Raw genomic sequence first — 21,567 nt, 5'->3', positions numbered from 1 at the left:
TGATTCCGTATATATGTGTTAGCATATGGTATTTGTTTTTCTCTTTCTGACTTATTTCACTCTGTATGACAGACTCTAGGTCCATCCACCTCACTACAAATAACTCAATTTCGTTTCTTTTTATGGCTGAGTAATATTCCATTGTACCTATGTGCCACATCTTTTTTATCCTTTCATCTGTCGATGGACACTTTGGTTGCTTCCATGTCCTGGCTATTGTAAATAGTGCTGCAATGAACATTGTGGTACATGACTCTTTTTGAATTATGGTTTTCTCAGGGTATATGCTCAGTAGTGGGATTGCTGGGTCATATGATAGTCCTATTTTTAGTTTTTTAAGGAACCTCCATACAGTTCTCCATAGTGTCCGTATCAATTTGCATTCCGACCAACAGTGCAAGAAGGTTCCCTTTTCTCCACACCCTCTCCAGCATTTATTGTTTGTAGATTTTTTGATGATGGCCATTCTGACTGGTATGAGGTGATACCTCAATGTGGTTTTGATTTGCATTTCTGTAATGATTAGTGGTGTTGAGCATCCTTTCATGTGTTTGTTGGCAATCTGTACATCTTCTTTGGAGAAATGTCTGTTTAGGTCTTCTGCCCATTTTTGGATTAGGTTGTTTGTTCATCCTAATGGATTTAAAGTGGTGTCTCATTTTTGTTTTGATTTGCATTCCCCTAATGATTAGTGATGTATAGCATCATGTCAAGTGCTAATTGACTCTTTGTATATCTTTTTTGGAGAAATGTCTATTCAAGTCCTAATATGGCATAAAAATATGCCTATTTTTATTTATTTATTTTTTTGCGGTTCGCGGGCCTCTCACTGTTGTGACCTCTCCCATTGCAGAGCACAGGCTCCGGACGCGCAGGCTCAGCAGCCATGGCTCACGGGCCCAGCCGCTCCGCGGCATGTGGGATCTTCCCGGACCGGGGCAGAAACCCGTGTCCCCTGCATCGGCAGGCAGACTCTCAACCACTGTGCCACCAGGGAAGCCCCCTATGCCTATTTTTAAATTGAATTTTTTTTTTTTTTTTTTGCTTTTGAGTTAAAGGAGTTCTATATATATTCTGGATATTAATCCGTTATCAGATGTGTGACTTGCAAATATTTTTTTCCCATTCTGTCGATTGCCCTTTTACTCTGTTGAGAGAGTCCTTTGATGCACAAAAGTTTTAAATTTGAATGAAGTCCAAAGCCTGTGCCTTTGGGGTCATATCCAAGAAATCATTGCCAAATCCCTGAAGATTTTCCCTTGTCTTCTTCTAAAAGTTTTATAGTTGTAGCTCTTACATTTAGGTCTTTGATCCATTTTGAGATAATTTTTGTATATGATATTAGGGAAGGGTCCAGCTTAATTTTTTATATGTGGATATCCAGTTTTCCCAGCACCATTTGTTGAAAAGATTGTCCTTGCCAATAAATCATCTTGGCACTCTTGTCAAAAATTATTGGACCATATATGTGAGGATTTGTTTCTGAGCTCTCTATTGTACATCATTAAGCTATATATCTGTCTTTATGCTAAGCCTAAACTTCTTTTTATTACTGTAATTTTGTAGTAAGTTTTGAAATCAGGAAGTGTTCATTCTCCAGTTTTGTTCTTATTTTTCAACATTGTTTTGGCTATTTGGGGGTCCCTTTAGATTCCACATTGTCAAAAGTTCAGAAATATCTGAAGCAAAACCAGTGAATCCCTGAAGTAAAAGTTTATTGTGCACATACTGAAAAGATACTTTGCAAACTGGGAGCATTCAAACCAAAACATGGAATGAGGCTCAGAAGTATATTGCTATAAAGCAGCTTATATAGGGAGAAAGCAGTGACTGTTTATTCTTCACAGCAGTTGGTTATAATATTAGAATTTTCAGTGATTACCTCATGTCAACCTTCGGAAATAGTTGAAGTTTTGCTTATGATTTTCAGAGGCCTGAGCAAGAAACGACCCAGGTAGTGTTAGCCTTGCAAGTAAACTAAATTAAGCTTTATTTGTGTAACTAAACTGGTTTTGTCTGCCCAGGGAATTTTCAAGGCTGATCTCCATTTGTTTTCGATTTTACCAGTTCCTCTTTTTGCTCATTCTTCCAGCAAAGCTCTTTCACCAGCCAGTACAGGGTCATTCTCATTTACCGCTCGCTGATGGATAGTCATGCCAAAGAATGGCATATTCACTGTGTCCATTAGTTGAGTCATCAGGCCAGAGGGCCATGTAGTCACCATCTTCATTGTTTATGCGGTTATTGTTGATTTCACCCAGTAATCTGATCACAGTGGATACCACTTGGTGTGAGAGTGGCTGCTGACAGGCAATAAAAACCCTTGAGAGTATACAGTGCCCTAGAGAGGTTAATATGATGACTATAAGGAAAATTTGGGGGTGGCCAAGAAGTTTGTTGAGGGTTTTCTGTATGATGCTACGGAAAAATCCAAATGAACTTTTTGGCCAACCCAAGGATTGGAAAATTCCCTGGCGCAGAGATCCCCAGGAGACAAGATTTAAACAATTAAATAACTCAAATGGGTTATAATCAGATTCAGGTTTTACCTCTAAATCAATCTACAATCTTTTTTGGATAATGTGTAATTGGGTTTCAGTTTTTAAAAATTATTTACATAGACAAAACATGATGTATTAGCAAACATATCCTTATATCCTCATGGTTACAAGATGAACACGAGGATGTTTTAAGTCAGGAGATGTTATTGCAGGTGAGCTTCCACCTAAGTTACGCTTCTATATGGTGTGAGCAATCAGGTAATTTAATGAGGCATTTCCATGGAAACAAAAGAAAAACAGAGGTTAATAGCAAATTATAAATTCCGTTTCTGAGCAAATTAAAAATTCAGTCTCTGAGGGGTGGGACAGGGAGGGTGGGAGGGAGATGCAAGAGGGAGGGGATATGGGGATGTATGTATATGTATAGCTGATTCACTTTGTTGTAAAGCAGAAACTAACACACCATTGTAAAGCAATTATACTCCAATAAAGATGTTAAAAAAAAAAATTCAGTCTCTGAGTTTGGAGAGCAGCCAGTTGGGAAAATTTCCAGATGTCAAGTTTGAGCATCTTCAGGTAGAGGGGGGCAAGCAGTGGCAATCAGATAGATTTTCCTGGTCTGCAGTGTGAAAGTCTCAGGTGATTTTTCTGAGTGGTCACATAGCCAACAGGCATGAAATTGACCCCACGTGAGCTGTTGTGACGATTTCTCTGAAGTTTACTTTAACTCGTCCAGCTTTAGCTTGCATGACTTTGGAAAAGGACAGTTTTAGTTTCCAAGCCAAAATAGTGGGAAAAAATCAGAAATATTTGTTTGGAAAGTTCAAGCCAAATATTGGAGGAAACTAGAAAAATTCAGTTTCCATTCCAGTCAACAGGTAGAAAACAAAACCTGAAAGACGATTAATAGCACTAGAATCTGATATCCACAAAGGTGTATTACTAAAATACAATTTTTCTCTCTATAATCATCCCCCTTTTTTAATCAAAGCTAATCACAAGATTAATTTGTTTGAAAATTAAGTCTAGTTTCAATGAACTTGGCCTCATTATTTATATAAGTGCAGCAAGAATAGTGACTGACTATATATACATATATATATTTTTTTAACTGTCTTTTTTTAAAATTAATTAATTTATTTTTGGCTCCGTTGGGTCTTCATTGCTGTGCATGGGCTTTCTCTAGTTGCTGCGAGAGGGGGCTACTCTTCGTTGAGGCGCACGGGCTTCTCACTGCAGTGGCTTCTCTTGTTGCGGAGCACGGGCTCTAGGCAGGCAGGCTTCAGTAGTTGTGGCATGTGGGCTCCGTAGTTGTGGCTTGCGGGCTTTAGAACGCAGGCTCAGTAGTTGTGGCACACGTGCTTAGTTGCTCTGCAGCATGTGGGATCTTCCCGGACCAGGGCTCAAACCCGTGTCCCCTGCATTGGCAGGCAGATTCTTAACCACTGCACCACCAGGGAAGTCTAGTGACTGACTATATTGACTATTTTAAATCTCTGCTGGAACTTTTCATAAGGAATCTCAGCTTGAACTTTCAAAAGCCTCTCAAGGCCAGGAAGCCAAGACAAGGACCTGTCTAACTGTGTCCTATTATAAAGAGATTAGATTTTTATTGAACATAGACAAATACGTACATTGTCATGAAAAATAAGAATATTTACTAAGAAATTCAGAAATTCTGGAGGGATCAGGCAGAGAGAAAAAGACAGATGTGTTAACCTTTGCTGCCAAGATATACTTTACCAAACTGTTGTTAGTTACAGATAGATAGCTTTAAAGAGAGGAGAAAAGGGGTTCTTTGAATCTCAAAAGCAAAACATTAAAGAAGCAGCAGTGTTTTAAATGAAGTCATAAAAATTATAATCATCCTCATCAGTTCATTTAGTATCCTGTAATCAATTCTTGTTTATCTTGATCTTTTGTTAGCAGTTTTCTGAATTCATCAGTTTTCCATCAGAGTTTTAGAAATTCTTATTCAGTTCAGTGTTATGATCTTAAAGTTATCAGAAACCTGCATTCTGAAGTACTTGTCAGGGTCTTCTCCATGAATTTCTTCGAAGAAAGCATTTTTTTGCAAGAACACTTTTGCAAAAGCATCAGGGTAAAGCAATAACCATCGACAAATGTCAAAAGACAAAAACAGCCATGGTTAAAGATCTGGTGAAAGTTCGCATACAGACACACACAAATAACGCAACTGACAAATAAATTTAGTTATTTCTGTGACATACATTTGAAAATTATGACTGATAACATTATATCAGAATGTTAGGAATTTCATACCATTTCTAGAACACTTTTGTATCTATACAAATACAACATAAAGAAAGCTTAGTATCACTTAACTGACAATGATTCTTATATAATTTAACATACCAAATAAGCCTAATCAGTTTAACTTATCTCCTTTAAAAGGTGAGAAAACAAATCTTTTGAGATGTTCCAGGGGCCTTCTAGAAAATCCCAACTTGCTTCCAGGTCAGAAAGACTCCAATTTAGAATTTGATTTTGAGAAGTTTGTCAAAAATGTCAAAACAATTTGACCCAGGTCAAGTTAGTCTTGCAAAATAAATTAAGCTTAATTTAATTTATTTTAGTTTAGCTTTAGTTGTGTGACTAAACTGGTTTTGTTTGCTCTTGGAATTTTCAAGGCTAGTCCCTGTTTGTTTTTTATTTTCACAACATGAATTTTAGGATGGAGTTTTTTCTATTTCTGTAAAAACATCGTGGAAAATTTGATAGAGATTGTGCTGAATCAGTTTGGGTAGTATATTAACAATATTGTCTTCCAATTCATGAACATTAGTTCTAGCAGGTCTCTGTGTGTGTGCACGCACATGCGTGTGCACGTGTGTAATCTTTAGCGTTTTCTACATATAGGATTATATCATCTGTGAACAGACGTAATTTTACTTCTTTCTTTCCAATTTGGATACCTTTTATTTCTTGCCTAATGTTACTGCAACATTCAAGACATGCTGAGGATTTTAATGAAATTGTGAAGGTGAGAAATGGTTAGGCTTAGAACATATTTTGCAGGTAGAACCAATGAAATTGTTGGCTTGGATGTTGGCTGTGGGAGAGAGAGAGAAGTTAAGGATGATCTCTAGGTTTATGGTCAGATCAACTGGCTGAATCATTGTAGTGCTTTTTGATTAGATGGGGTAAATGGGAGAGCATGCACTTGGATGGGGACTAGAAAAGCTGTATTTTGGCCATAGATGTGGATAATATAGTTAAAACAAGAAAATATGATGAGAAGAGGTCAGAAGACAGACTTTTGGGGCAAGCTCACATTTAGAGAAAGGATAGAAGAGAATCAGAAAGGGAAGGGAAAAAAAAGAGAGAAAAAAAGAAAGGGAAGCAAAGAGGAAACAATCCAAGGGATAGAATAAGAACCGAGAGAGCCGGAGAGACGAGGAGAACTGGCAGTGGTTAACTGCGCAGAACAAATTGAGGAAGGAAGATGAGGACTGAGAAAGGACCTTTAATGTGAGCAATGAGGATGCCATTGATAACTTTTGACAGCATTTTCAGCAGAATGGGTAAGGCCTCCACCCATGTGCAAGTAAGTTGAAAAAGCAAGAGGGAGATGGAAATTGCTCTAAATAGCTCAGAAGTGCTGTACTTATAAGGTGGTGCTGATGTTACTGCTGTGTGCAAACAAAAACATTTAGGAGAACTAAAAGCCACTTAAAACCCCTGAGTCTAGCCCATCACATCCCCTTGATCTGTTGTGAAAGATGCTGATAAAAACAGTCATTAGAGGGGCAGGGCTAATGCAGGTTTCTCCCTTTAGATGTAGTCCCTAAGTGGAAATCTTACCCTCTTCACACTCACACCAAAGTTCTATAGAGCACAGATGACTTTCTGACCAGAGTTCCTTATTCTCTTGCTATTGGCTGACACTGTTCATAAAATACAGTTTGCTGTTTCACTTTTGTTTGAAATGAGCAAGCTGAATTACTTGGAGGAGGAAGACAAGGTAGAGGAGACAGAGCCAACGCAGCTGAAAGAAAGAAAACTCGTGAGCATTTTAATCTTTGCTTTGTTAACTCATTTTTAAGAATTATGCTTTGCTTATCGCTTCATAGTAAGAAGAATAATTTTTAAAAAGTAAGTTTATTTTGTTCTACTATAAACTTTTTTCTACCAGATACATGATATTTTAAAAAATATTGGGAAAGTACAAAGAAGTAGAAGGAAGCAAAAACCACAGCTTCTATTGATATATTCAGGGCATTTCTTTCCATTCTTTTTTGGGTGTCTGCTTATGATTTTAGTTGATTTTCATAGTTGTGTTTGTACACAATGGATACATTTATATTCCTTTTATCCATTAGAGCATACATTTTCCCACATTGCTGTAAATACTTCATAATCATAATTTAAAACTGCTACATAGTATTGCATTGAGGAGATTTACTCTACTTTACCCAAGCATTCCCCTATTTGGGGCCATAAAGCATTTTTCCTATTTTTATAGAGTGGGTCATTTGATTACGTAAGATATATATTTTTTCCATTCAGAGTCTTGGTTTTTGAGGAGAGGAAGTTAGATTTGAGAATGTAGATTTTAGCAGTTTTACTGAGAGGCACAATGAGAGGGAAAGAGTTTGTGTGTGTGTTTATAATCTGCTTATAACCTTTGGGACCATAGTCGGTGGTTCTCAACTCTGGCTGTACATTCCGTCAGAATCACCTGATTCTAATCACCTGGGGAGATTAGAAAATTACCTTTAGAATAATTGAAAATTAACCTCTGGTGATGAGCCAGTCATCTGTAGGTTTTTTTAGTTTGGTTTGGTTTGGTTTTTGTTTGTTTGTTTTTAACTTTCAGAAATTTCTCAGGTGGTTCTAATGGGTGGCAAGCGTGATAACAGCCGACCTAGGTTATTTGAAATATTTTCCTGTCTCTGATCCATACCTGAGAGTAATACACTTTAAGGGAAAGGGAGATACACTATCAGGCAAGCCGCCCAAATCTTCCTTTCAATACTGTATAAATAATGCAAAAGTAATTTGGGTGAAACGTCAAACTTCTAGCAATTTCTGTTCTCCACCTCAATCCCATAAACCCTTGAGACGAGAATCTACTTGAGAGTTCCAATTTACTAATGCTTTAAAGAGATGGGTCTGTTTCCAGTGCACTGGTGGTTAGAAGTTAGAGAGGTGGAGGCTCCAGAATGTTCTAAAAGTATCAGAATTAAGTCCAGCGTCTGTTAGTGTTCCGCCAAGGTGCCAGCCTTCCTTTCATTTGCAAACTCTTCAAGGATCAATGAATGACAAGGTGGGCATTTAATAGCTGGCCACTGCCATTAAATTTTATTAATGGCGAACAGAACCTGCTATGTTCGGAGCAGTGAAATAAGTTCCACGAAGCTGGAGTGGATTTTACTGAGGAGAGTGGTGGCGAGGTGACAGTCCGTATTGGAGGGCCCTGAGCTGGCCCCTGTGACGGAAGGAGGGGCTGGTGGAAACCTTCAGTAATAAGGGCATGTCTGCCTCAGAGGAGACACTGGGCGGCAGGGTGGTCTGGGGGAGTGGGGAGCCGGCAGTGAGCTTTGCCCCTTGCTCTCTCCTTTTTAGGTCACACAAGCCCACTGTCCCCAGGCTACTGGCAGCTGGCTAGGGCTCTTTCCTGGGCAATTCCCCTAGTTTTCAATTTTTGGAGACATAGGAAAACATTTTCTTCTCATCAGTTTCTTACTGTCCTTTACAGGCATCCTGCACCTGGCATACTGAAAAGTTCTTAGGCTTTTTTTCCCCTGGCAGCCGTCAGGCTCGCGTAGGCTTGCTAATGTATTGAAAGTGTACCATGTGCCAGGCTCGGTGCAGCTGGGGGGGCGTGGATTTCAGTGTGCTGCCTGCCTGGTCCCCTCAATACACTGAAAGGCTGAGTACTTGCTAATGCCCACACCACCAGTAAGGGCTAGAGCTAGGATTTGGAGCCTGTTGGGATCTACTCCCCAAATTTTCCTATGACTTCTTAACACCTCTGAATCCTTCCAGGAATCCTGTGCTGTTTAACTAACTACCTTGGTAAATAATTCCTTTGCTCCAAGAAGTGAATTTAATGATGGGATATGAAATGCCAAGGGGAAAGGCAGAGAGGGAGTTTTCATTTGGGTGAGTGGGCTTTGGGGGAGCCCCTGAGTCATGTCACTTAGTCACTTTGATTGTGGACGGGGAGAGTCCTAATGCTGACACAATCCCTTGGAAATTATTGGAATGAGTAGGGCAGTGGCCTCTGAGATAATACTTGCTGATTTTCTATCTTTGGAATCAGAAGACTTGGAAATCAGAGACTCAGCTGCAGAATGATTCTGTGGCCTTTCTTGGATCAGAAATTGGGTTAATAACAGATACCTCCCATCTTCCTTGATACACTGATGAAGTGCATTCGAAAATGATTTTTAAAATGCTTGGGACTTCCCTTGTGGTCCAGTGGTTAGGACTCTGTGCTCTCAACGCAGGGAGCCCAGGTTCGATCCCTGGTCAGGGAACTAGATCCCACATGCGTGCTGCAACTAAGAGTCCGCGTGCCACAGTGGTGATCCCGCGTGCTGCAACAAAGACCCGCAGCAGCCTAAATAAATAATTTTTTAAAAAGCTCAGGTATTTTTATAAAATTAAATCCACAATCAGCTTTATAGGCTTATATATTCTATTAACGTAGAAGAACCGAGACGATATGAGAGCCAGAGAGAAGACAGCACTAAGTCAAAATAATGCTTTAAAAAAAAAAAATGAAGCCATATCTCCAAGGAGCCCAGAGCTCTCCTTACATGGTAAGTTTTCTCTGTGTTGAATTTGTGGTTGTTTGGTTATTGTGGGGCCTGAGTGTTAGTGGTTCGGATGAACATGAAAGAAATGCTAGCTTTGGGGGAATATTAGAGAATGAAATAAGGCGATTCAACAAGGATGGAGGTGGGAAGAAGGATGTCGAGATACTGCCACGCGTGTTGCTCTCAGAGGCGAGAGGCCCCTCATGGGCTGGGATGCTAACCTTCTGCTATAGGGTTCAGGCCCTGCCATATCCCTGGGATAAGTTGTTCTCTGGGAGAACAACAAACAATGACATTGTGAAAAGACTCCAATTTTAAGGTGTAGTTATCCCCAAAAGTGTCCCTAACCCACAGGCACCTTTTTGCACAGGGAAATTCTCAAGAACGGAATTTCAGAAGAGAACACGCAAACTGACCGATCAGGTAAATAGAGGGGAAAAGCTTGTCAGCAAAAGAGAGAAAAAAGGCAGCTGTTGCTAAACCGTCAGCAAGACGCTGCTACTTAAAAGATCTGATATCTTGACCATACCAGCACTCTCCAGATTATCAGTGTTCACCCATGCTGTCTTTGTCCTGATGGCAGCTCTGGCAATACACTTCTTCTTGAGGTGCTTCTTCCTCTATCTGCCCATGTGCATTTGGGGTGATGGATGTCATTTCACCACACACTCTGTGGTCTGAGCAAAAGTTCTCCTTTTAGAGGGAGAAGGCCACAGCTACTGTGCACTGCATGTCCAGCCTCCCCCCAAACGGGGCCTGACAGGCAGTATTTCAAGAGGGCCCAGCAGCCTGAGGCAGAGTCCAGGCAAGGAAGGCTTTGGTGGGTTCTCAGGCATCAGGGAAAGTGCTAGAAGGAGAGAGAGGCAGGTGTCAGCTAAAGGGCCCATGTAGATCGGCAGCAGTTAGGAATCGCTAAGAAGCTGACAACCCAATACCTGTGATTTCAAGACAAGATTCTAATTAGGAAACTTAATACCATAGAGTGTGTCTGGTCTTTAGAAATAAAATAGAAAACCAAGATAATGAAATTCAGGAGTTATTTGGGAGGGTTCTGAACTTCATCTGAACTTTCTAGAATTTAGTCAGGAAGCCGGGCTGAAAGACTGATTAATCACCAATATCCCCCTTCCTACTGGCCCAATCCTGGTGGGTTCCTGAGGAATCTGGGGAGGAATGGTGAAGGGGGGCTGGACAGTTTCCTTGTGATAGAAGCCAGTGAGAGGAGGCGGTTACAAGCGGGAAACTGCTCAGAGCACTCGGTCCCCCAAATGATCCTCTGCCTGGTGGGACTATTCCCACCCTTGCTGCAAGGACTCACTCAGCTCTTCCCCTTGATGGAAAACAGATCAGGTCCAAAGACTGCTCCTCAGGGCTTCAAGCTCTCCAGGAACCCCCAGAAATCTTGGGAAGAACACATTGACTTTTCTGTCTGCGGAGCTCTGGGGCAAGTCTGGCACAGTTTGGTTGGGATCTGGGAGGAGAGGTTGGGCCCTACGAGCTTTGCATCTTCCAAATGTGGACTCCTAGCCAGAGGACAGATATGAGACAATGAAACTCTACTTAGGCCATAGGCCCTGGAGGGGAAACTTCATGGTCATCCTGCAGGGAGAATTATCAGGCCCAGGACCCTGGCTGAGGAGTCCCTCTGGGGCCCAGAGCTGTTAAAGAGATCTTTGCAGCACAGAGAAAGTAAATTAGGGAATTTGCTCCTGGGGGACTTCCAAAGTCATAAATGCTATTTAACACCTACTGGTTTACAGCAGATCTGCAAGCACCCCTTTCAAGGATGGGCTGACTTCACAGCTATGAGGTGTGGGGAAGTAAACGGCATTCAGAAGGCAAAGGAGCATTAGGCTGGTGGTGTGAGACGTGACTTGCACTTTGAGGCATTTGGGGAGAGACAGGGTGGGGGATCAGTAGCAGAATGCTCTGAGGTGCTGACTGCATGGAAACGGGGCCCCAGGTTGTTCACACCCCTGCTCCCTATTTATTCTGGAGGCCTGGAGACCAGCTCAGTTCCTCATTCAAAAGATGTTGTAATCTCAGATCTTTTCATTTGTGTTTCTGTTTTGGTCTCCAAGCATTTAATTCACTTTATCCCTTGAAAAAATTCTAAAAGTGCAAGACTGTTCCTGGGAGGCTAAAGAAGTCTCCGAAGCTTTACGCTTCCACCAGGACATTTGGAGCCAGTTACAACTGAGGGCTGAGCCAGCAGTGTTGGATTTCAAAAACGAGGCACTCACTGATACTTCTCTGTTTTGTGGGGCATATTAGTTTTGTACTCCAGGGCCTCTGGGATTTTGAGGTTGTAGAATCTTCCAATCCAGAGGGTCGAATCCTCTCTGCACAACTTCAGGGAGCTAAGTCTGTGAGCCTTTGCAATAATGACAGCTAATGATGCTGAAAGCTCAGCCTCTGTGCACTGGTGCCGCATCACATCTTGGAGACAGAGTTTTGGGTGAAGTAGAAAAGAATAGCTTTATTGCTTTGCCAGGCAGTGGGGGACACAGTGGACTTCTGCCATTGAAACTGTGTGTCCCAACCCAGGAGGATTGGATGAGTTTTAGAGCAAACGATTCAAGGATGGGGCTGCTGAACAAGATTAGCGTGTGTGCAGCGCCTACACTCCTAATCTGGTCTCAGGTGATCTGCTTCTTCTTTCTTTTTGGCCATACCAATGTGGCATGTGGTCTCTTAGATTCCCCCGACCAGGGATCAAACCGTGCCCCCTGCGTTGGGAGCACGGAGTCTTAACCACTGGACTTCCAGGCAGGTCTCTCAGGTAATCTTCTCAATGAGCTTCTCTGGTTTCTTTAACCTGGCCTCAGGTGGTCTTCTCTGGTATGAAGAATGCTGACATCTTCCATTTGTTGGGTTTTAATTCTATGAAGAGCTTAAAGACATTGTTATGTGTATCCCTTGAGGCAGAACCAGGACCCTGTCCCAAGGCTGCACTCTTGTTTCTTGGCTGCCCCTCCCTTGTCTCTGCATCCCTCACTTTCCCGGATTAGCAACTGTTTGAATCTGCCCTTTGGATCTCAGGGAAGGTCATGGAGGTTGGAGTCTGTTCCCTATAAGAAAAGGGGGACAGAAAGGCTTCTGTGCCAGGTTTCACTAACATGTGCTGCTTTCTCCTCTGGTTCAGGCTCTGACCTCAGTGCCACTCACATGTTTTCTTGCTTAATCCTCACAACAACTCAGAGAAGTAAGGACTATTGTCTTCATTATCTCTATTTTACTGATAAGGATCTGAGGCCGGGAGATAAAGGTGGCTGTCCAAGGTCACAGAGGGCTGGTGAGTGAAAGAACCAGGATTCAAACCAGAGTTTGTGTTCTTACCTTCTGCTCTACTACTTCTTCCCTGCAGCAGAGAGGAAACCTTGTCATTCCTTTCACCATTTGAATCATTAAATCATCTCTCAGCCTTTGCTTTTATATTTTTACAAATGCTCTGAGATCCTCTTCGCCTCTTTAATCATATGCCTAAGCCCACACTTTGAGATTTAATCATAGTAGTAAACGTCATTATGTGCTCACCCTGTGCAAAATACTTCACGTTCTTTATGCTGTTTACAGATAAGGAAACTGAGACTCTGAGAAGATAAGTTATTTGTGCAAGATTCCCAAGCTTGAAAGTGGCAGATTTGGCTCTATGACCTTACACCAACATTACTCTGAACTTCAAAAAGAATGTTCTATTTGCCATTGCACAGTATGCAGTAGCTCTGGGAGCTAAAATCCAAGTTATGCTCTAAAGTTATTAGGGAAGATACAGAGCATTATTGTGGAGAGAGTTGTGATTTGCAGGTTGGGTTATTAAAACAGAAGCTTCCCACTATGGAGAACTTCAAACCCACAAGGACACGGCGGTTGGACGTAGACGTAAGTGAGGAGGAGAAGAAGACTAATGGGGCTGTGAATTCACCTGGACCATCAGATTCTGTAATCTGTGTCTAACACATGCACTTTATGAGCCTGCTATGGCAACTCATTTGTCTAGTGATTAGGAGTTTACCAAGTTCCCTCAAATATGTGTTTGGCATAATAAGGTATGCAAAATCAGTAGAGGACTGTCTCTTCCTCTTGCAAGTCTCATAATCTGGAGAGGCCAGTGTAATGTCTGCCTGAGATGTATCTATCAAAGCACATGAAGAATTAATTTCAGGCTGCTGTAGTTGATTTACAAGTGCTGCAGGAGTGATAAAAAAGAGAGAGACCCGTGAGAAGTGTCAGTTGGGTAAGGTGACATGCAGAAGGTGATACAGGTGTTGAAGAAGAGGACTTGGCTTGACTAGAGTTGGGCACCCTGCAGATCGGGGACGAGGGGGATAGAGAAGAGGGGAAAGGCAGAGATAAAAGAGAGCAGAGTGAATGGCACAGGTACGTGCCCGAAGAAGTGCAGATCCAGGTTTCTGCTGCCCGACGTTAAGAAGCAGCAAAATAATAGCAATAATGTCAGCTTTACGGTTTTCAAAGTGCTTTTACATCCATTATTGCATTTGCTCCTCTCAGAGCTCTTTTCTGATATGGAGTCCAGGGGCAGCATTACCCTCATTTTACAGACATGCTTCCCCAAAGAAGCTAAGTGATGTGTTAGTCAAGGCCATGTGTCCCTAGAAACTGGCAGACCAGGACCCAGACTTCTGTGCTTTTCCCACCATCTGTCACTTTGTGGCAGGCTCCACTAGCTGAATCTCATTTACGAAAATACAGGTATTGCTGGGACAAGGGGTGCAAAGTCTTAGAGCTAGAAAGTGGGACGGTTGGGAGTCAAATCACATCTACTGGACTTCAGGTTCGGTGTACATTCTACTCTAGCCCTGTTCAGGTGTCTGATGTTGAAAAGATAGGACAAGAAATGAACAGAAGAAGGCATTGAAGTCATTTGTAGGAGACGGGCTGAGAGTAAGAAGGTGTCTCAAGAGAAGAGAATGCATCTTCCCTCCCTGACTTCCTCCAAAAACAAGCCCTTCACAGAAGCTGAGCTGAGATGTTCTCTCTCTCCTCTGAGAAAGTGTTCACCTTCTCAACCCCTGCTCCTTTATCAGCTTCCTGGCCTTGGGTCCTGCCCCACCCCCTCTGAATGCTGATAAGCTTATTGCTAAATCTCCTGACACTTGACACTTTTTAACCCCACTGACCACTCCCCCCTCCTTGAAGTTGCATTCTTTTTTTTTTTTTTTTTAACCTGGGCCCTCAGCAGTGAAAGCGTGGAGCCCTAACCACTGGACCACCAGGGAATTCCCAGAAGTTGCCTTCTTGATTCGTGTCTTATTGTTCGGCCAGTCTTTCTGAATCGTCTTTCCAGGCTCCCATTCTCTCTGCCTGTCCCTTAATTGTTGACGTTCCCCGAGATTCTGTTCTTGACCCTCTTTCCTTCTCTGCTCTTAAACCCCTGCAGGAGCTCCTCCACTCTTCTGGCTTCAGGTACCAAGTGCTGATGGCCCCTAAATTCATCAGGCTGTAGACTGTAATGGGACAGTTCTTGCGTGTGTTTTGTCGACTTAAAAAAAAAAAAAGTACAATGCAAGAGTTGCAAGTTAAGTTTTAGTTGGGGCAAAATGTGGACTGCAGCCCGGGAGACAGCACTTCAGATAGCTCTTGAGAAACTGCTCCAAAGAGGTGGGGGGGGGAAGAGGTCAATATATATGTGATTTTGGTGAAGGGGGAATACATGCAATCAAGCACATATTTTTGCAGAAGTTCTCATCAGGGTTTCTGCTAGTCACGAGGAGCAGACGTCACCATGAAGGAATTTAGTGCTTTTCTGGATACGAGGACATGCAAGAATTGGGCTCGTAAAATCAGCTACTGAAAATATCTAACTATCTGAAGACCTGTTCGGCCAATTTTTCTCAGAGCACCGAGTGCCTCATTCCTGATCTCCACCCTGAATTCCTTTCAGGGCGTGTTGAAGGTCAGCAGCTGCAGTGGCACCTGATTTAATCCTTGTAGAGGTAGATGGCAAGTGCTAATTTGTAGTTGACCGTTTCATAAATGCTTCAAATTCAAAATGCCCCAACTTGAACTCATTTCTCCAAGCCCAGCTAATGGCCTCACCATTCTCCCTGCAACCCAAGCTAGAAACTTCAGACTTGCTGGTGAGACAGATCAGAAGGGGAGGGAGAGCCATCATCCGTGCAATCAGAGCTAAGGCCCTGGAGTCATCTCAGAAATAGGATGTGACATATCAGCTTCGCATAGGAGAAATTGCATCCGGTCAGTCTACTCCTAGGCCTCAAAAAAATCAATTTACGCAAACCAGACTCACAGGGGTCTAAATTTTCACCCACAATTCTTTTTTTTTTTTAAATTTATTTATTTTTGGCTGAGTTGGGTCTTCGTTGCTGCGCTTGGGCTTTCTCTAGTTGCGGTGAGTGGGGGCTATTCTGCATCGTGGTGTGCAGGCTTCTCAGTGCGGTGCCTTCTCTTTTGTTGTGGAGCATGGACTCCAGGCACGTAGGCTTCAATAGTTGTGGCACGCGGGCTCAGTAGTTGTAGCTCGTGGGCTGTAGAGCACAGGCTCAGTAGTTGTGGTACATGGGCTTAGTTGCTCCGCGGCATGTGGGATCTTCCTGGACCAGGGCTCGAACCTGTGTCCCCTGCATTGGCAGGTGGATTCTTAACCACTGCGCCACCAGGGAAGTCCTTTACCCAGAATTCTGATTTGTATATTTACAATGGGCGATTTCACTTTACTGGAATCTTCCATTCACGAGCCACAGTCCACACTTCCGGAGAGGCCTGACTAAGCTGAGGGGTCATCAGAAGGTTCTCTGGTAGACTGAGAGCAAAGGAGTGGAGAAGGCTTCAGATAGTTTCACAATAAAAAGGTCAGAATAATCTGAGAGTAATCAGTGTTTCTGTAGAGTATTCCTTTGTAGTAAACACCAAGAGGAGTGTACTTTTTACTTTCCATATGAATGTGAGAATTGAGGTCATCAACTCTTCCCTGCGGTCAGTGGGATAACAAACGTTGAAGCTAGATCATTCCTGCGCTGATTCATGTGAGTGGAGCAGCTAGGGAGCACTTACTCGGTGCCAAGTGCCCTGTAAGACTCTCTCTATCTCTCATGTAATCCTGACAGCAGCTCTATGAAACATATGTTACATATCCCTACTGTGGGTTGAATTATGTCCCCTGAAAGATACGTGCAAGTTCTCACCCCAGGTTCCAAATAAGCACTGTCGTCTTATTTGGAAATAGGATCTTTGCAGGTATGATTAGTTAAGATGAGGTCATATTGGATTAAGGTAGGTCCTAGGCCCAGCATGACTGGTGTTCTTATAAGAAGAGGAGAAGATACAGACACGGACACACAGTAGGAAGATGATGGAAAGATACAGAAGGAAAATACCATGTGACAGAGTCACGTGGCGTATGCGTCTACAAGCCAAGGAATACCATGGACTGGGGGTAACCGCCAGAGGCTGGAAGAGGCAAAGAATTCTTCCCTAGAGCCTTCAAAAGAAGCATGGCCCTGCTGACACCTTGATTTCAGACTTATGGCCTCCAGAACTTGAGAAAATACATTTATGTTGCTTTATGCCCCCCAGTGTGTGGTACTTTGTTAAGGCAGCCCTAGAAAACTAATACAATCTCCATTTTTTACAAACAACATAATGGATGCCCAGAAATGCTCATTTCCCCAGTAGGAAATGCTTAGAACCCCTTGACTTCAGATACTTGAACCCTTGTTGACTGATCTGGCCCATTAAGTAGGGATCCTCTTCTTTTTCTGTCAAAACCATTTTCTAGATAAATTACATAATAACATCAGCATTTCACAGGGAAGATTTTGTAGAACATTTGTGGGATATTAGATTGTGTTAGTGTGCAAAAAAGTTTTCAGAGTCAGAAAAAGGAGGCATACTCTGTTATTAAGAAGACTTTTTTTTTCTTCTAGGACCTCTTAGAGCCTTTAACATGAGTTATGAATCTCCAAGAGAGGGACACTAAAGCTTGCTGTGTTTCTCAGGCTGATCTGAACACAGAAGCCTTTTCTTACACAAAGCATCTCGTGGAATTTGTAGTTTATGGAAGATAATTTGGGAAGTGCTGAGTTAAAGAAAAAACTTTTTTTTTTTACATTATTTACATGCCAGCCGTGTTTTCTGAGTTGCACCTCCACACGGGTCTCTGAAGGAGAATTGAAAAACATACTTACTGCATCAGAAGTATATTTACAAACCATATATTTTGGGTAGGTTAATTTAACTAATGTTTTACCATACTTCTTTTAGTTTTTAGATCATTATGTGAATTCTCAGAGTCAGTGTCTTCTAGTCAAAGGCCTATAGGAACAAACCTGTAGTTGAACACAGTTGGGTTTATTGATTTGTGGTATCAATGCAGAATGCACACCATGGGAAATTAGGACATCTCAGAAAGAGAGTGTTAGGAAGGAATTATTATAGGATCTGTGCTTGTGTAATTTGGGGCTTAGATTCAAAAAGGCAGGATTTTGAAGCAATGAAAATGGTTATTAGTTCTTAGACTCTGAAAAACAGGGGTCCAGACTATCATACCCAGACAAAGAAAATACGCCCCCCCACACAATCTACCTGTTTTTTCCTAGACATCCAGAAGGTTCCCCCTACCTCTGCAGTCATGGGCTGTTCTGTAGTGTTTATCTAGGTGAGGCAAGAAATGTTGAGTATAAATTTCTCTTTGGCCAGCAAAGAAGAAATTAAGAGCCATGTGATTATCCATGACAATTCTGCCTAATGAATTTACATTTAAACCAAGGCTTGGTCAAAGATACACAAAGCTGCACACTACTTAAAGTGGTAAGACAGGTTTTATTCAGTGATATACTATTGCAATAGGGAAAAGAGTCCAACATGAACTGAACTCAGAGCTAACTGGATGTTTTAAAGGGAGAGAATGAAGGAAAGGAGAGGGGAGTGAGCAGGGGCTCAGTAGAGCCAGGGAATTAAAAAATTACGGAAAGTAGAGCTTGGTGGTGCAGTGGTTAAGAATCCGCCTGCCAGTGCAGGGGCACGGGTTCGAGCCTGGGTCCAGGAAAATCCCACATGCTGCAGAGAAACTAAGCCCACGTGCCACAACTACTGAGCCTGCGCTCTAGAGCCCATGCTCCGCAACAAGAGAAGCCACCGCAATGAGAAGCCCACGCACCACAATGAAGAGTAGCCCCTGCTCGCCGCAACTAGAGAAAGCCCGCGCACAGCAACCAAGACCCAACGCAGCCAAAAATAAATTAATAGAATAAATAAATTTTTAAAAAAATTACAGAAAGTAGGAAGGGAAGGTTGATCCAAGTGAAAAGCATCTGGGTTTGCTAACTGGAGCTTATAGAAGTTAGGCTCTAACCTCTTTCCACAGAGGCTGGAGGCAAAGGCCCTGTGTCCAGGTATGGGCTGGAACAAACAGAAAATTCTTTCAGCAGGCTTGAGTTTTCTCAGGCTATGTAAGAATGGGAGGGTATGGTCATCCTAGAGATGCAGCCTTGAGCTGTTAAAAACCATATTAGCACTTTTATGTTAGCTGTTATTCAAGTCTATGTAGGCCAAGGTTGACACCTGGTTGAGAAGAGGACTCAGAAGAGCTTGGCTAGAGTTTGATCAAGAAGAGAATCTTTGTCAGCTTCCAGAGCAGAAGCTGTGTAATTGATGACCTTCTCCAGGGTCAGAGACAAGCTTTGGAGGATTCTCATTTGGGCACTGGGCAAAAGTCCCCCCAGTTTGAGGATTCAGCTTCAACCAAATAAATTAATGTTTATTCTGCATTCCAGAAATTTATCATGAAATGTAATGAAGCATACAGTAAAGACATATAGTAAAAGTATAAGCATACAGTAAAAGTGTAAGCATATAGTAAAATATAGCCAATATTTTTTGACTCACGTTTCAAAGAGAAGCTAGTATTTCTCTCTGTTTCATTAAAACCTGGGAAAATGTCAGCAGGAAGTAACTTTCTATATCTGTTTCTTTTTAATTCAGCATGGAGAGAAAACCTGTGTCCTTAGCTCCGTCCATCTCCATATCAGAAATGGAACCCAACGGCAACTTCAGCAATCACAATAGCAACAGGAACTGTACGATTGAAACCTTCAAGAGAGAATTTTACCCCATCGTGTACCTGGCAATATTTATCTGGGGAGCCTTGGGGAATGGCTTTTCTATATATGTTTTCCTGCAACCTCATAAGAAGTCCACATCTGTGAACGTTTTCATGCTAAATCTGGCCATTTCCGATCTCTTGTTCACAGCCACACTGCCCTTCAGGGTTGACTATTATCTCAGAGGCTCCAATTGGATATTCGGGGACCTAACCTGCAGAATTATGTCTTTTTCTATGTATGTCAACATGTACAGCAGCATTTATTTCCTGACTGTGTTGAGTGTTGTGCGTTTCCTGGCAACGGTTCACCCGCTGCGGCTCCTTCATGCCACTAGCGTCAGGAATGCCTGGATTTTATGTGGGGCCATATGGATCTTTATCATGGCCTCCTCAACACTGCTGCTGAAAAATGGCTCTGAGCTGAAGGGCAATGTCACCTCGTGCTTGGAGCTGAATCCCAATAAAGCCACTAAGCTGAAGACCATGAACCACATTGCCTTGGTGGTGGGCTTTCTGCTGCCATTCTGCACGCTCAGCATCTGTTACCTGCTGATCATTCGAGCTTTGTTAAAGGTGGAGGTCCCAGAATTAGGGCTGCGTCCTTCTCACAGGAAAGCGCTAACCACCATCATCATTGCCTTGATCATCTTCCTCCTGTGCTTCCTGCCCTATCATATACTGAGAACCCTCCACTTAGTCGAGTGGAAAGTGGATAAATGCAAAGAGAGTCTGCATAAAGCTGTGGCCGTCACACTGGCTTTGGCAGCGGCCAACAGCTGCTTCAACCCTTTGCTCTATTACTTTGCTGGCGAGAATTTTAAGGACAGACTAAAGTCTACACTCAGGAAATGTCATTCACAGCAAAGAAAGTGCAGCTTTCCTGTGTGTGTGTGTGGTTAAAAAAGGAAACGAGTGTGAGGGGTTATTAGGTGAGGCTGTCCCTATGTCCTTGTGTCCACCTTCATTCACACGTAGTCTGCAAATGACTGTGTATTTATACCATTTCCAACAAAGGTCGATTCCCAAGATTGAACTGACCATGACTTTTGTTCATAAGACCTACTTCAGAATTTTCATTCAGTGTATCTTCAGTGTTTGAGTCTAAATAGAGAGTATAGCAGGAAAAATCCCTATCAGAGTCTTGCAACTTGAAATGTCAGACTGGGAAAAAATGCTGAGCACGGTGACTGCTGCTTCTCATCGGATCCTGTACCAGATCTCTGGCCCACTAGGCATTCTAAATTCTTAATTTTAAGGCCACCCCAACATTCCTAGCTTCTCCTCTTCCCTCTTCAATCCCCTGAGACATAGCCAGTTAACAAAGCTACTGGAGGCCCCAGAGCAGATAAGAAAAGCATCCTTAGAACTCAGGAGAAAGACTTAAGACTGTGAAGAGGAAGGCTGTCCTCTAACAAAGCAGAGTCAAGGTCCCCAACAAGCACAGAGGGACAGAAACAGGGAGAAGAGAGAAAGGGGAAAAAAGAATTTCATTTTGTACTAGGAGAGGGTCTCTAGCACACTGAAGGCAAAGGGCATGCCTCTCTCTTGTCAGGGGGTGAGGAAAACAAGAAGAGTAGGAGGAAGACCCGGGGCATTGCCCTAGCAGGTGGAGGGATTATGTGTGGAATAGGAGAGAAGGGGATCCATTTGACTCCTGAGATTTGGGCCCGGGCTGTTCACTGCAGTTCCCATCCTGCAGGTTAATCCACTTGGATGGGAGCCAGAGCAGAGGAGGTGGTGCTAAGGATTTGGCTGGGCACTCAGAGAGAGGGTGGGGTAGAAGGCAAGTTGCAAAGATTGTGGTACCCCTGAAATTCTATTAACATTTTGGCAGAACATGAGTAGGGTGGCTTTCTTCTGAGAGAGTGTAGCAAAGCACTGGATTGTCAGAGGGAGATCCTTTCTGTGCAGTGAAACAAGGCTAAGGAGACTACCTACTGCTACCACCATGACCATTGTACTGCCAACAATTGAGTACCCTCTCTGTACTGGGCAGACTGCACAAGGCACTTCCCATCCGTTAATTCCATTTAACCCTCATACCAAAGCCCTTCATCTTCATTTTACAGATGAAATCAAGGAACTTGTTCAAGTTCACACAACTTCGTAAGAGTTTTAAAAACCTCTGTGCAGAGAGGTTGGCTGGGTGCTTTCCCTCCCATTCCCCTTGCAAACCTCCATAAGGATTAGTTGA

General features: G+C 42.6%; 1 protein-coding gene and 1 non-coding gene across 3 annotated transcripts; both read left to right on the top strand.

Moving 5' to 3' along the window:
• The first annotated feature begins 6,461 nt into the window (after positions 1-6,461).
• On the top strand, positions 6,462-20,273 carry CYSLTR2 (cysteinyl leukotriene receptor 2). Of its 2 annotated transcripts, none has more exons than XM_070044096.1 (2): positions 6,462-6,528; positions 19,253-20,273. In XM_070044096.1, exon 2 carries the CDS (start codon positions 19,254-19,256, stop codon positions 20,271-20,273), a length of 1,020 nt encoding a protein of 339 aa, XP_069900197.1. In that variant the 5' UTR covers positions 6,462-6,528; position 19,253. The 2 variants fall into 2 exon arrangements, with proteins under 2 accessions (XP_069900197.1, XP_069900198.1); XM_070044097.1 differs by having other exon boundaries at positions 6,466-6,617.
• Positions 8,935-9,007, top strand: TRNAE-CUC (transfer RNA glutamic acid (anticodon CUC)). Its single transcript has one exon. It is a non-coding gene; the product is annotated as a tRNA-Glu (tRNA).
• Positions 20,274-21,567: the final 1,294 nt, after the last annotated feature.

This window comes from Globicephala melas, chromosome 18 (genome assembly GCF_963455315.2).
Source record: "Globicephala melas chromosome 18, mGloMel1.2, whole genome shotgun sequence".
Taxonomy (NCBI): Eukaryota; Metazoa; Chordata; class Mammalia; order Artiodactyla; family Delphinidae; genus Globicephala; species Globicephala melas.
This window is presented reverse-complemented; position numbering and strand designations above follow the sequence as displayed.